The 16,879-nt window shown below is 34.6% G+C and overlaps 1 protein-coding gene across 2 annotated transcripts in view; it reads right to left on the bottom strand.

The window, feature by feature from the left end:
- Positions 1-5,884: 5,884 nt before the first annotated feature.
- The window catches only part of SNX29 (sorting nexin 29), a 106,091-nt gene continuing 95,096 nt past the window's right edge, over positions 5,885-16,879 (bottom strand). Inside the window, exons 20-21 of one of the 2 annotated variants that reach the window (XR_008731897.1) lie at positions 12,468-12,584; positions 10,317-10,455 (exon numbers count right to left, since the gene is read on the bottom strand). Coding sequence is in view for 1 of the 2 variants with exons in the window: in XM_055708110.1 (XP_055564085.1) it covers positions 10,312-10,455 (144 nt within the window). In the remaining variant the exon portion in view is untranslated. Of the gene's footprint in view, positions 10,456-12,467; positions 12,585-16,879 lie in introns of both variants that reach the window. The other variant, XM_055708110.1, reaches the window with a different exon arrangement.

The raw sequence follows: 16,879 nt of genomic DNA, 5'->3' as shown, positions 1-16,879 counted from the left end.
AAAAACATTGATGGGGAAGATGTCAATTCTGTCAGACATGAAATAGAGAATGCCACACTACAGGCAGGGCAGAGGAGGCGGCAACACAGGGAACATGAAAACAAATGTGGATGTATCATCACTCTGTTCACAAATCAGATTAAGGAGCTTTTCTTTCTACAATACTTTTAATGGCGTCTCTGTACTGCAAACTGCCCCTTGGGATCAAAAGGGAGAAAAGCAAATAAAATTTCTTGTTAGTACAGACACATTATTCTTACCAGCATGGGTGGCATCATCCGTAAGTATTTGAAGGGAGAGGTTTTCCATATATACACTCCTAACTGACATGAGTGTGCTGGAAAAATCCTCAAAGATAAACTAAGATTTGGTCAATTATGTACTCAAGTTGAAACAGAGCTTCCATAACTCTCCTGCAATGTCTTTCACACACAACAGAATAAAACTATGCTATGCTTTGCATTATGGAGGCAATCACCTTCCACAGATAATTGTCTTCTCCCAGCTCAATTTACAGATTTTTAGCATTTTTTCAGACCATTTAAAAAGACTAACCACTGGTAATAAAGAAAGAAATAATTCTGCAAACCTTAGGTCTGAATGAAATAAGAGGATGCAGGGCAGTACCACATGGAAAGGAGCAGCAGAGTTGCAACAAATGCTATCTGACAGACTTGACACACTTTTCCAATGACTATTCAATAACCTGCCAAATCCCAGACAGATCACTTGTAAAATCAAAACCGACAACCATAACATCACCTTCATTTGTTTGGATAAAACTAGCTTTATAAAGCCAAATGCTTCTAGTAAGCCTCAAGTACCAGTATTTCCCTGTACTTCCTTACTACATTCAAACCACCCTTCCTTCTAACATTAAGCATTCTGTGTGTCTTTCTCCCTGCTTGTTTCTGCCCTCTTTATCACTGCTTCTGCTCCTCCTGATATATTTTTTTCCTTCCTCATTTTCCTCTAACATTCATCAACCCTCCAGAGCAGGGAAAGGCAAATTTAATACATTCGTAGAATGGCATGTAATACCCATCTTCAACGTCGATATGTGCCAAAACACAGAATAAATGACAATATAACATGATAACACAATTCTTGCAGAATGAAGAGACATGAAAATATGAATTCTCATATACTTTGACCAAACAATTTTTGCCCTACTTCTCACATTTCAGTTAGATCAAAACAGGCACGATGCTTTTTTGAAGTTTGATGTCAAGCCTCATAGGTTATGAAAGACTAAAAACAAAACTGTCAGTTATGAAGTGAGGAATGCAGAAAACAAGAATAACAGTGAGACAGCTCTATGTTTGTTAAGAGCAATCTACTCCAAATATTTTAATTCTACCATCCACAAAAATTCCACAGAACAGTACTTTTTTGCAATGCAACTTCATGCATTATCTGAACAGGCTAATCAAATTTCAGATATCAAAGATATTTTTACTTCAACAATCATCAGTGCTTGGCAACACAGTTCTATTGAAAGATAAATACTGTGTAATGTCTCAACATAGTTTTGTAAGTAGATCAATCAATTAACATAGCAATAAATTAGTTCTATTAGCACGTTTCAGGCATTAGGAGGTGCTTTACTAATTAAGTCACATATTTAAGCAAATGCTATTCCCAGTTTGTTCATGTAAATTATATTCCTCTCTATCAGAGTGCTTGCTTACTGTTACAGAATGCAACTGAGATCTGTTAAAGTTCAGTGCCAAGTTGATAACACAAGCTGCTACTTAAGGATCCAACCAGGTAAAAATCTGGCCACTAGCCACAGTTCTTAGGATTCGTTAGCTGAATCCTGCCATCCTGCCATGCCTATTAGAAGGCATGGATATGTACACAGATAGCTTTAAGAACTGTTATGCCATCACCACCTGTGTTTTTGAGAAATTAATCTATTCAAAACTTAATTTAAAACTTTACTTCCCATCGATATTGTTTTGCAGTATTTCAGGGTTTAATTACTTACTTTTAATCTTATTGTTTATCTGATCGTGCCCTAACAGCAGAATACTGGCACCACGTACACTGCAAACTGAACGGTCAGGACAATTTTGCTGCCTCGTTTCCAATCGCCCCCAGAACTTCTGGGCTGCAACTGCAGATCCAATGTGTTACAGAATGTGCAAAACAAAAATTCAGTATAAAAATCTTATTATTAGTATTTCCCAAAAAACATATGTAACTGAACACCACATATCCTACATACGTAACTGATGCAATGCCTAACTAAATATATAACCATATTCTAACTATATGGATGTCAAAGATATCATCTCAATGAGCATTCGGCCCTCACGTATAAGTATCAATACCTGAAAATACTCCAAACTTTTTCTGCAGAATAAAATTATAAAAAACATTCACTGCTGCATTGATACAGGTGTATGTGTGTAGGCTTTTGCTTATTTACGTTATATATAGATAGTATGGAATTCAAATAAGAGGTATTCCCATTCATTCAATGTATAAATTCTGTATTAACGATAATTTCAGCTATTTTGTTTATATGCTCGAAAAACATTTTTTAGAATTATTTTGCTTTTTCATAGATGCATCTGTCGTAGCTTTTCATCCGGAAGACTAGTTAACTGAGAGCTATACTGCTGCTATAAATACAGTACTATCAGCCCAGCTAAGCAAGTGCTAAAAGGAGAAAATAATTAGAATATTTTGGAAACATTTCTGTAGCTATAAAACTTATTTCTTATATATCTAAAAATGAGGCAGAGAACATAACATGACATGAACAGCATAAAGCATAAGACTACAAAAACATTTTTCACCTTATTCGAGATTGAAATTACAAGTCCTGCAAATGGAGAAATTTATAAAACTAAAGTTCCTTTAAAATGTTGATTAGTTTATCAAAACCTTATCTCAATACTGTCACTGGCCAAGAACACATTAAAAGCATTGTTTTAAAAAGTTCTTCTCCTCTGTCTTTATTGTAAATACATTAATGCCTATGTATTCAAACATCTTATTTAAAATAATATTCCACAAATATTTCCGTGAAGCAATTTTAGTTCATTCTTTACACTAGAACAGTGCCTGTACCTGCCATATAGTAAACCGTCCCCTGTTGAGAGATGAAGCTATTGAATGAAATACAACTGATGGACCAGTTTGCAGTTAAGTACGAGGAAATGTTTTTATCCCTCTAAAATATTTGAAAGTAACTTTGAAAGGGTAAATTTTCAATTTCTTTAAAATGAACTCAGAGATACAATATCCATAGGAACCTCACAGTCATTTTCTTAAAAGATTTCATTTATGCTTAAAAGCAACATTTTAAGACTAGTAATGGTATTGTATAGAAATTAACACTCTTTTTACCTCTCATACCTTTAACGTACACATTTAAATGTTCTCAATAACACACTGACAATTGCAACTGAAATGCAGATAAGAAAAACCCCAAAATCCAAACCAAACAAGAATACTTTGACACACTAAAACGAAACATTTATTCTTCCACATTATTTTAACTTTATGGCCCGCAACATCAAAAGACGATTCCTGGCTTTATATACTGTTTAGTGCTAAATAAATCTTAAAGAGGAATATTTCCAGGAAAACTTTTTTTTTTTTTTTGAGTGGCTGACTGGTTGGTACTGAAATTTGCCTGTCAGTTGGTACTGTGTCTTTCTACCATGCGTCTCGTAGCTACCTTGCAGGAGGGAGGAAGCATTTACAAAATGAGAGAGGTAGAAATAGTGAATTTTTTTACTACAATTTAACTCCGTGACTCAAAGGCCACTGACGCAAAACATCTAAGAACACAACATTTGCTATCAAATATGTTGCCAGTAACGTCATCAGGTGAAACGAAGACAACATATTTTTTGAACATTGCAATCCTCTAATCATCACAGAGAACTGATGACTCCTCTGGTGTACAAACACAGACAACAGTTCCTCAGAACTTGCTCTAGCCTCTCTTCTGATGATTTACTGAGCAGATTCTCTGCTTTCTTTGAAGTGTATGTTTGAGCAGCTATCACACAAGAGAACAAACACTCAGCTCTACAACTTAACAGAACATAAAACTTATAAATATCTGTAACCTGTTGCAGCATGTAGCTGTGGCCTAGAAATGAGGTAAAACAATACCCAGCAGAGTAACCTCTGAAAATATTCACAAAATTCTGTTTATATCATTCCTGCATATATTTTAATCCAAACATTGGCATTGCCAAAGCAAAACAGTCAATAAAGTGGCAGTATTCTTATTTGAATAACATTGCATAGCTACAAAGTGGAGTACATTTTAGTAGTTTCACACTGCTTAGGCTTTTTTTCAGTTCATATATAACATCTGTTTGGCCAGCTGTGTATTTAGCTAACACCTCTGCCTGGGTTTTATGTGAAACACAACTCAAGTTAAAATTGCAGGTTGCGATTTCGGGGAATCACAGATTTATAGTTAATTTGAGGCTGGAAGGCACCTCTAGAGGTTGCCCAGCCAATCCCCCTGCACAAGGCTGCCCAGGCCTGTGCTCTGTCAAGTCTTTCATATATGCGAGTGTGCAGTGTCAATAATCTCTGGGCAACCTGTTAGAGCATTCCATCACTCTTACAGTAAAACCAGTTTTTTCTTATTTTCCTTGGTTTTCAGTTTGTGCCAGTTATGAGGATGATGGGAAGAAAATGTTCTTCTAAAAAGTGAGAACATTTGATAAAGAAACCAGAGAGATAGAAAAGTGGAACATCGCAACATTTTAGTGGGGTTTTTATAACTTTTTACAGCTTTTAGCTTTCTATATACTTGAAATCATATAACCTATTATGATGATTTATGTTGAAAGACTCAGTTACATGGTCCAAAGACTTGTGATCCTTGTTGCCAAAGATCCCTCTTGTTCCTCTATATGTATTTACAAAGAGCTAATATGTGTGATATTTTTCCAATAGATTGATAAGAATGTGATTAAAACACAAGTGTACTTGTTATAACAAGTTTTATTTATCTGTAATGTACCAATCATGAGTGTAAATAAACATTAATTTAAATAAGTATTAACAGATAGGCCTTCACCAGCTAGCAGATGCAGCAATCTAATTCAACAGTGTCAATTCTTGATTTAGGTTTTGCTCTGCATGGACTGGAAAATTTAACTTGTGATGTCAATTTTATTATTACAAAGAACTTGTTATTCAGCCGACAAATTAGCAGAGCTAGAATCTCTTTTTTACATGAAGGCATGAAAGTGGACTATAAAGAAAGCTATTTGACCAAAGCTGTGACTGAGCTAATGCAGCATTAAAATTGGGAAATACGAAAACCGAGATTACAAATGATAGAGAATGACAACAGAAAGAATACATTAATGGCAGTTCACAGCATAAGGAATCAAAACAAATTAAATTTCCATGATTAACCACTAACATTTGATACAACAATGAAGAGAAATGCTTGCAAGCTGATCCATATTATTTTACTGCAAACTGTTAACTGTATCTGAGTTTCAAAATACAATTCTTTCTTTATAACAGTGGCAAACTATTTCATACAGATCAATTAAAATGTTTTGCCTCATCAGAGCTATGCTGATTGTATGAAATTACTGCACTTGGAAGGGAGAAATCCCCAAAGGAACAACCTCACAACAAAAATCTTAGGCAGTATTCCTTCCAGCATTTAATAATCAGTGCATTCACTCTTAGAGACATTAATCTTATTTTCTGATCACCATAATCCTATTCTAGGACCTAAATCAGATCTTAAAAGTGATTAATTAAAAACTGACCCTCTAATTTGTATCTATAGGATGCCTAATCGGACATAACCATTATAGGATTTTTCATTTTCACACTGAAGTGTGGTCATTTAATTTTGCAGTGAGAAGAAACCCAGAGAGAAGAGCAGATTAATTATTTTTATTATTTTATATTACATTTCTTCCTAATAGACAGATGTAATGCCCCAGAGACTTTTTATGCATATTAAGACTGTAATTTTTTTCTCCTAGACTGAGGTATCCCTACGTTCTACAGCATAGTCCTATGACTAACATCTCAATGTTTCATAACTGCTAACTCTTCCATTAATAAAGATGTAATTAGCAACTATACACACACCTGTACTATAAAGCACAAACTAAATAGAATAATCATATGTATTTACAGTGTTTTATATTAAAATACTATTAAACCAAAATATTATTAAACCTATAGTATAGAAGTATTGCAGGTAGTGTCCTGGTTTCAGCTGGGACAGATTGAATTTTCTTCCTAGTAGCTGGTACAGCGCTGTGTTTAGGGTGAGAATAATGTTGGTAACACACTGATGTTCCTCGTTGTTGCTAAGTAATGTTTATACCAAGCCAAAGACTTTTCAGTTTCTCAGGCCTTGCCAGCGAGCGAAAAGGCTGGTGGGGCACAAGAAGCTGGAAGGACACAGCCAGGACAGCTGACCCAAACTGGCCAAAGGGATATTCCATAGCATAGGATGTCGTGCTCGGCATATAAAATGGGGGGAGTGAGCTGGGGAGTGGGGATCGCTGCTCAGGGACTGGCTGAGCATTGGTCAGCGGATGGTCAGCAATTGTGTTGAGCATCATTTGTCTTTTTTTTTTTCCCACTTGAGTTTTATTTCTGTTTCTCTTTTTGTTATCTCCCTTTCCGTTACTATTCTTATATTATTATTCTTATGATTAGTAATAGTCATATATTTTCTATATTTCAATTATTAAACTGCTCTTGTCTCAACCTCCCCCCCATGCCCCGATTCTCCTCCCCATCCCACTGCAGGGGGTGGGGTGTGAAGGAGGCTGCATGGTACTTAGTTGCTGGCTGAGGTTAAACCACAACAGTAAGGTACAGAGGTTACCACTGAATAACGTAATAAGCACTTCAGAGTCCAGCACGTTCAAGATCTCCTGTTGATGAAGCTGAAAATCCATTAAGAAAGGACAATACTGGAGAAGCTGGCAACATGAAGTGAATCTGACGTGCATTTCTTTTAGATGCTTTTTCTTACCAACAGTGCCAGGTCATGACTCTCAGAAAATAAAGGGCATTGAGAATTCAAATGATACCCTAGCAATGATGATACTTTCTAAAATGGGATCCTTCTATCATTGCCTGAAAGATCTTTATATTAGTTTAATACTGCTGCTCTAGCTGCTGAGGAAGTCTGGTATGTCAGTAGAAAAATGCATTTTAAAACCCACTTTATCTGCTGTAGATGAGGTATATAGTAATTTTGCTCAACAGCTATGCTTTTCTGGAATCCCACTAATATTCCAGTGGAGAACTATCTAGCTAAGACAGAATGCCAATACATCTATTATTCAAGAAAAATATCCAAGGAAATAGTTCAGAGATACATACGTGAACAGAACCTTTTTGTCATAATGTCCAGATATTAAAGAATATTCTCAAATCCACTACAGTCCATTGCTTCATGCAATGTGTTGAGAATTATGAAATTACCAAATGCAAAACAAGCCTCTAAAAATAAACATAGTCTTTTTGCAACCTACTGTAACGCAAAAAAGGTTAACATCAATGCAGTGCATCGGATTTGTGTTTACAAATTGTTGACAAATGGTGTTGGCAAGTTTCCTTGAGCAAATTCCCTTGAACAAATTTCTTTCCTTAGAGATAATTGCTTTATTTTGTATCACAATGTTTCACATACTAAATTGTACTCATACTAAGAAAACAGGTTACTTAAGTATGCTACCTTCTCAATAAAACTTTGCTCTTTCTGTGAAATCAATTGTATCAATCTCATTCAGCTCACTACATTTATTAGAAGAAAACAGGTTTGGTTTTTGTTTGGTTTGGGTTTGGGTTTTCTTTACATCAGCAAAATAGTGTAATGGTGTTTCTTCTAACCTGTGCATCATTCGTACAACCCATTATGTGGGTTTGCGATTTTGAATATTTTCCTGTGCAGGTCCCTCATACCTGGCTTTTTTTTTTTTTTTTTTAATAAGCAAAAACATGAGAATGTTTAGGTCTCAGGAATAAGGAAATTCTTTTCCCTTCCTCTTTTTAACATAAGTGGCTAAGAGATCATAAACAAACTATGCTTGAAATGTCATTTCTCAAAGTAGAATAAAAAGATACTGTAATAAAATATTTCTGTAACAACAATGTATTAGGATGAAAAAACCACCTGAAAAGTGGTATCATTGCTTTTAGATCAGTGCTGTATTATTCATAGTTATAATGTCACAGTATGGTTACTGTTGAATTGTACAATTGATGACAGATTTTTAAAAAAATACGTGAAATTCTGACAATTGAAATTTAAAAAAAATCCAAACCCAAAACAATATTGGTTAAAGCAGGAAAATAATACATCACAGTTCAAGTAATGAAGTGCTACTATGAATGCATTTTCCATTGATTAAGGCCAAATTTTCAAATTAATATTGCTACCTAGAGTATCCACAGTATTTCCTAATCTAATGGCTTCTGGTTGAAACCGTTGTCCAATTTTGTCATATTTTAGTATTAATTGTTTTGCTATCTTTATGACTGCTTGTGGAGGTAATGATAATTACTCCAGCAACTCAATGTACACCTGAAACCATAATCATAACTTATTAAAATATCTTGGTATCCCATAAAGCTTGAAATTGAGTTTCTTTCATAATCAAACTGGTTGAGGAGGAGAAACTAGCTACCCTTAACTTACAGATGTTATACTGCATTAACACTTGTTTGCGTGGAACTCGGGATCATCAGTTCTAACAAGCCAATGAAAAGATAAGACCTTAAATAGCACACTGTTTGGAATTTATTTTCCTGCTCTATGTTTAAAGCAGCAAGTTATGAAATGAAGTTGACAAGAAGTTATCAGTTCACTACTTCACATAGCTATATGTAACAGTCTTAAAATGAAATATAACTGGACAGGAAGAGCAAAAATTGAGTTAAAAATTTAATTGCAAATGTATTTTGTAATTTCCCCCTTTTTAAAAAAAACAAAACAAAAAAACCAAAATTAAGCACAAAATGAAGGACAATTTCTTTAAAATGACTTAACAAAAAGCCACATATGGGCCCCTCAACTTGAAGTACTTGAAACCATTTTAATCTTCACAGCGCTTAGCCAAATTCTACAAAACAGGTTCTTAGGGAGAAAAAGGTAAGTCTCTTGAGATGTTTTTCTATACAAACATAATTTTGCCATTTATAACATCATCATCATCCTCAAGATGCCTCATCAAATTGATATTTGCTTTTTCAAATCCAGGAAAAATCAAAAAGACATGAAGGCCACAAAATACATCTTGGCATTCTTCCATTTATCTATTACATTTCCCAGTACATCTAGCTTTCTTGAAAAAAAGTTTCAACTTGAAAATCAGAAACTCTGCACAAGACCATGCAAATAGTACAACTAAGTATGTACACTTCTACTGAAACATATTGATTTTAAATTGGGCTGGATTCTGCAAATTGATACATCCATGGACTCACAGGTATGGATGCACTATCCCTGTGCAGAGGCTTGTGGACAGCAAATTTAATATGACGGCTTACTATGAATGTGTTTTTCCAATCTATAAACAATTTGTACAGGTGTAGTACTGAAAAAACATTGTACTGAAAAATTATTAGTGAAAGAAGTTAACACTGCTTTCAAAAACAAACACTCATCAACATTACTTCTTAAATAGTTCTTAATATCATTTACAAATACTCTAGATAATTATGTTTACAGCAAAACGGAAAGATTTTAGCGGATTATATCTATTGTATGATTGTATACCAAAGGGTTTGTTTTGAGATTTTGAACAGATGACTGTATTAAACTATTTCTGGACATATTCAATGTTAACATTAATGAAAGCAGCACACACAGCAGCAGATTGCAAAATTCAGCAAGAAAGAGTTCAATGGCTGGACTTTTTAATTTGGTTGATAAATACTCTAATAAATAGTGCTTCACTGTCATCCCCCCCAAAAAATTTAAAAACAAAATACAAACCCCACACAAACAAAAGCAAAACAAAACTAAAAAAGACCAGATAAAAGAAATCAAAATCACCCAATGTTTGAAGACATGTACGGATGCAGACTTTGAGGTCACTTACATATTTCTGAAAGCTTTACGCAGTGATTTTTGTTCAAATTTAAATAAATTAAAATGACTATATATGTCATATATTCCTTTAAAACATAACAAATACACTTGTAATTTGAACAGGAACGTTCTATTTTAAAAAACCCACTGTTTTAAAGATTTTGAAGAAGTTGGCATTATATTTCAAATTAAATTACGATGAAAAAAGCTTAGTATTTTCTGGACTACTTGACAGATACTTACACAAAAAAGGGCATCAGCTGAATAAGAGTCTCTTTTTTGGGATTGGCTGTGAATTCTGGCACAGTTTGAATAATTTTGTTCATTACGTTCCTTAAGTAATTTTGTAGCTGCTTGCGTCGCTCTTCTACAAACTTTGCATCCTAAAAACAGAAAGGAAAAAATATAATTGGCACAAAGTTTGTTTTTCAACTCTACAATATAACTGAACAGTCCTAATAAGCATAAAATTTAATCTGTTTATGATCTATGTTTATTATGTCTATAGAAATGCATTGGCAATATGTAAAAACCCCTCGACTCAGTCCTCAAGGGAAAAACATGCAAGCTAATACAAAAACATCCACTGTAGGATGCCAAATTTTCTCCTAGGCAGAATGTCTCTTCCATAGACCAGAATTCTTTTACCAACAGTAGATCTCCATAAAATACTAGTGTCTTAAAAAGGCAGTGCATAACAGCAGCATAGGCAATTTATGCGCATAACAATTTATGCAACTCTTTTTGAGATCCAGGACTACCAGACTTCGCAGGAGGAAACACCAACTTATGCCCACCATTTCTTCAGAATTCATACTTTTTCAATATTTGGCACACAAGCTTCAGAATGGATTAATATTTCTCCAGCTTTTTTATTTTGTCAATAAATTATTATTTTGTGATGGAGCTTTCATATAGTAGATTGCTTTTTTAAAGGCTATCTCACAACTCTCAAAAATGTTTTATTGACGTTCCTATAGTAATTTGGTCTCATGATTTTATACTATATTGGCCCCAATAAACAAAATAATTCTATTAACTCCACATTCTGCTGAGGGACTCACAAATTAAAAGTCTAACAACCATCAAATGCCATGCATCCTGTAATTTACATTTAACTTAAATTATTTCCTGTGAGGGATCACAATCACAGTGACCTATAATATCAAGTGTATGTATTTCACACTAATGTAAGACTATAATAGGTTTACAATGAAATCAGGCGCTGACTGGTTTGTGCTACAGCCAGCACGCTATATCTCAGGAATGCAGGCATCCTGATCACCTAGTTTAAATGTCAAAGTATGTTCTTTTGGCATGAAGCCAAAACTATTATTAGACAACTACAGCTTTCAAAGGAAGACTATTACGTGTAAGATGTTTCTATCCAACCTGTATTATTTATCTGGGTAAGAAAAGCTGTTGAAACAAATTCTTGTTTCTTGGGGGCGGGGGGGGCGGGGAGAGGAGACAACCCACCAATAAAACCACCATAAATACATTTGACTACACTGAATAAATTCATTGTATTAAAAAGGTTTAAACCACGGTGCCACGAATGGGATGCAAATCTGAATATTATCCCTTCCTCAGACAATAGACACTAATTCATCATTAAAGCAGGGATGCTCCTTCGATTTCAGGAGGACTGCTGTAGAGTTCCTAGAATCTTGATTGACATTTCATTCTGTTCTCTCTCATTAGGAGAAGTTAACAGGAACAGCAATATTTTAGGAGACATAAGAAAATGAGGAAAGATTCTGAATGACATTTCACAAAGTAGTAATTTAAATTCATAGAATTAAAAAAAAAAAATCAACCAATGTTAAGTAAGGCACATTTGCAAATATTGGGAACTAATTCTGTATACTGAAAATAGCCTATTTTTTTAGAATTTATGTAAGTCTTTCTGTTCTTTGACTTATTTGCATGTGATTACTTAATAACATGTAATTGTAATTATTGTAACATTTATAAATGCTGAAAGCATTCATACTTACAGGCTTCAAAATCTTAGGCAGTGCTTGTGTTAATTAAGTTCACAAAATTCCAAAACATACACAGATTTATTTTATTATTTTCTGGATATGAACTTACATAGATGTCCAGCCCTGTTTCACATTCCAGTTTTATATAATTACATGTAATAATCAAGATCAGTGTGAAAACAAAAAGAACTTATGTATTCTGTGGTCTACCATTTCCTTTTTATCAGTCACATTGGTTTTTAGCAACATACACACACTACACACAAATTGTATAGCAAGTGATTCTAGTGTTGATTTACTGATAAATGAAAAAATGAAGTCTGAAAACTCTTGGAAACTGGTACTTTATTAAGAAACAAAGCTGCATTGTTGACACTTCATGCAATCCACTCTGCAGAGTCACTCACCCAGTACTCCACAACTGAGTACAGTTACTATTCAAACAGAACAGAGCAACAGCTTGCTCTGTGCCCCGCTTCACTGACGAAGTCTGGACAAATGTGTGGAACAGAAGTCTATACAAGCTGTTGGGAAATGTTAAAGCAAAAATTTTAATATGTGGCGACACACAGTATTAGAATAAAATGGAATGCTAATAATAAATAAAAGTGTAGTGCAATACTAATTAACTAATTGACTAATGCAAATTTTAATTCTTTTTCTTCTTCCCAACTAAGATTTTTGTTCCTACTGGATTCTTTGACTAGCTAAAGGAACAGCCCTGTCTTCCCATCTTTCCACTCAAAGGATTTCAAGTATCACATCATCACATTGATCGGGACACTAATTTGCTACAGCCAATTGTGTGAGGCAGAAGACAAGAAAGTGTGGCACAGGAGATCTCACAGAAAAAGAAGTTGTTTGTGGAACAGCTTTGGTTCTGAAAGCATTAACTATATGAGTAATGGTGATGCTTGGCATGTGAGACCGTTTCAATTACGGAGTAATCCTCTCCCCCAGTCTTACTTGACCGTATAATGCAGGAAGGAGGTGCGCTGCTTTGCTCAACAACCCTGCTTCCAGTGCAGACAGCTTGGAGCCATTCCAAAGAACCAGCCTCGCCCCCACTACGCTTCTTTGGTTCTACTTTCCTCACTTCTATCAATTATGTTTTCAAGCCCCCAAGAAAAATCTCCATTTTTCAAGTACCACATTCGTTAGCACTTTTTCAGTTCTTAACGCTTTTTGGTCACAAATCCTCAACAAAAGTATTTTCAGTGAAATAATTTCTATTATGTTAAGATTTGCTCTTAAGAAGAAGCTGCATTCTTTTAGCGTGACTTCTGTACTGTACATGTATTTAAATAAATACATCTTCCTTCACAGGCAGGACCACTTCGTTACAAACACAGGAGCAAAATGCTGAATGTAGGTACTTTCTAGCCCTTATGTTATTGTAAAGAATCTCATTAACTACAGATAATAACGGCACAAAGGAGTTTTCTAATTAAGACTGCCAGAACATGTTTAGGGAATGCATTGTTGCTATTTAAAATGCATCAAATTAGTGTTTATAATATAGCTATTTTTCCACCATTTAATCAAGCGAAATACAGAAAATCTCAGAAAGTAAACTCAGCCTGAAAACAGTCAAAAATGTTCTTTTGGCCTGATATAAATTTGATCTCTAAAACAAACACTGAGCGATCTACCATGAAATTCTGTACCATGTACTAAAGCCCATTGTCCTTACCAGAAGTAATGTAAACCAAGGTCAAAATGATTCAGCTGTAGGTCTATACTTTATCATTAAATGTGCATTTTCCAACAGCAGGTCAGCTACTCAGAGGACTTATTCTACCACGCAGTTGTTACTGCCAAGTTGCTGTAGTAATAGTTTTTGTCACGAAACAGTAAATAGAATAATTGGTAATAGAAAAACACAACTGGTTCCAAGCCTGGCCAATTTTTTCAGTCAGAAATTATAAAAAGGTAACTGTTACCCTCTTTTTATGGGACCCAATTATCTACAACTGAAATCGAGTTAGTATTTTATAGTCCGACTCCTAAATGGTATTTTTATTTATGAGCAAAAAGGGAAAGATTTTGATTTAGATTTGTAGCTCATGCTACATGTAGAAAAAACTCATACTTTCAGTACCTATCTTTGGTGATTATATGAGATTGCATCTCTACACAAATCTACACTTGCATATCTGTTCACACAGGAAACAGCAAAAATATTCCCCTAAGATCCGATACACAGATTTATGTATGCTTGATATGAATGTACTCTGGGAACAAAGTAATTCTGTTAAAATTACAACTACATATACTTTTGCAAAAAAAAATTTACATTTTCACAGTATTAAAGGTTAGATTACATAGTTTCATTTTTAGGTAAATGCATGCATGTATGGGAAGATAAAGTAACAGTACTAAACAAACACACACTTTCAAGATCTCACTGAAGAGAAATCCTGCTTAATATGGTTGAAAAAGGAGACCTGCTCTCAAAAATATGGATTGGTATTATTTCAAAGATCAAATGTATTTTCTGAAATTCCGGTAAGAAAAATGTATATAAGAAATGGAATGCTTATTAACTTTAAAATGAAAAGGCACAGCTACCTGGCCCTTTCATTTCTTCTAACTGGGGCCAGTAGCAGATTGAACAATGCCACCAAACTTGATGGTATTTAACTCTTTACTATTACTTGTAAAAGATCTCCTGCTATATTCATTGTAAGGCTTGTCCCTGATCCCGTGGCACTACAGGGGGCAAAAGAGTATGCAAAGAAGGCAGGAGGTCTGCTTTCAAGATTTGAGATTTCTTTTCAATTCAAAAGATGAACTCTACGAAGCCATATATCCTCAGTGTGAAGGATTATTTATGGACAGCTATTATCACTCTTTGCAATGATGCTGAATTTACCTTACTGTACTTGAAAAGCAGCTCCAATGTGACCAAAGAGAAAGCCTCACATATTCAACACCACCTGATTAACAAACCGTGAAAACATTCTGTGCATAGAAGAGGAACTTGTATGTGCAGGGATGCATTGCCTATAACCATAATCCACTGCGCTTCCTAACTGATCCAAGAATCTCCCAGTTAAAAAAAGGGTACTATGTGTAAAGGGACTCATCGTGGCCACATTTACAACCAATTCACACTGACTAAACTTATATTGTACACAAATTGTTAATTGAGACAACACACTGGCATTCACCTTCAATTTGTAAGCATATTTTCTGAAAAATAAAGCTACTGCTGTTTCTGCACAAACTGCTGAAGTTATTTCTTAGCCACAGTTAAAAAGCATATACTTTTGATTAAGAGTCCACAAAATTTCAGGTAACATGCAAAGCTGCTTCAGATTGCAGAAGCATCAAAACACATCTGGGAAAATACTTTTAATCTGAAATTAATGTCTCCCAAATTATTTTATGAAATTTTTTGGCAGAGAATTTGCCAAGTTTCTGCCCACAGCAAAATGCTAATATCAAATTACAAATCTCTAAAAATGAGAATACATAAAGGAAATCTTATAGACTCTCAACAGATATTAAAAGATGACGTTAAGCTGTAAAACTAAAAAGCAGAGTCTTATGTACTGTATTTTACATTACACTTTTTTGCAGGTTTTCGTCACAAGCCAAGTTCATTCCAACTTGCAGTTTAAATTGTTTCACACAACTGCTGGTCTTTCATATACTCTGTTAGTATGTAACAGATGGCAAAACACTGATATTCTTCATTATTAACAGGACAGCTCACTTAAGATGCTTCAAGTATTTTCCATGAGCTGTTGGAAATTGTATGATTGCCATGGTTACCTGCCATGATTTAGGTACAGATAAAACACCTATATTCTGGGTTTGGTGCTGTTGCAAGCAACATCAAATGCAATGCTTCTGATGTTCTAACCATTATTTATCATTCAACTACCCTCCTATTGTTAGTGTTGGGGAGAAAAAAAAACCCAACAAACAAATGCAAACAACAAAACAGCTCAGGGCTCAATCCAACTCAATTAAAATAAAAGGAAATGTGGCTTTAGGACTTTAATGAGAGCTGTATCAGCCTCTGATACCACACAATGCATTCTATCCTAAATAAAGCTGACAATAGCGCTATTCAAAGATGAACCTGCAAATGCAGAAATAAGCTCAGGTTATTCTACTGTAGCCTAATATTTTTCACCATCTTGGTCAACCAGTCTTAGCAAAATCATCTTACCAGTTTTTGTCTATTTACATGGCATCAAATGTTTAAACTCAAAACAAAGCTGGAAATCAGAAGCAGAAATGGGAGCTAATTAAACACTGAATTGCTGAGTCATCCTCACTGTTCTATGATTAAAGAATAGTTAGATAGCAAGTATTAATTTTTACAGGCTAATTGACACCTTTGCAAAGGTCACAGTAAAACATGACTTGAATACACCTGTCCTTCAGTAACTACTGCATCATGAAACAGTTCTACAAAGCTACAGTTTTGAAAACTAAATATACCAAACACTACATATTATACAAAAAACATCTCGAAATTACTGCAATTACGGAAGTTTAGATTTTTATCCTACCTATATTACCCATTTCTTTATGGCAGAATCAGGCTAGCGTTATACAACAACACAAGGTTACACAAAACTTGAAATTGCCATTTTTGCCATCCCACTGTGAGATCTTCTGTACATTCGCTGTTCAGTGGAACCAAACAGGAATTTAAGAGGATGAGATACAAAGAAGAAATCAGGGAACTGTCAGTTTTTAAAAGAAATCTTTCTTTGAACAGAGATTTACTACATAATTGTAATTACCACTCTGTGTTTCTCTACTCAAATAGTTGATCCATCTCCATTTCCATCTCCAA

The sequence above is a fragment of the Falco cherrug genome, chromosome 4, assembly GCF_023634085.1.
Source record: "Falco cherrug isolate bFalChe1 chromosome 4, bFalChe1.pri, whole genome shotgun sequence".
In the NCBI taxonomy this organism is placed as follows: Eukaryota; Metazoa; Chordata; class Aves; order Falconiformes; family Falconidae; genus Falco; species Falco cherrug.
Note: the sequence above shows the minus strand (reverse complement) of the source record. Positions and strands in the feature narration are given on the sequence as shown.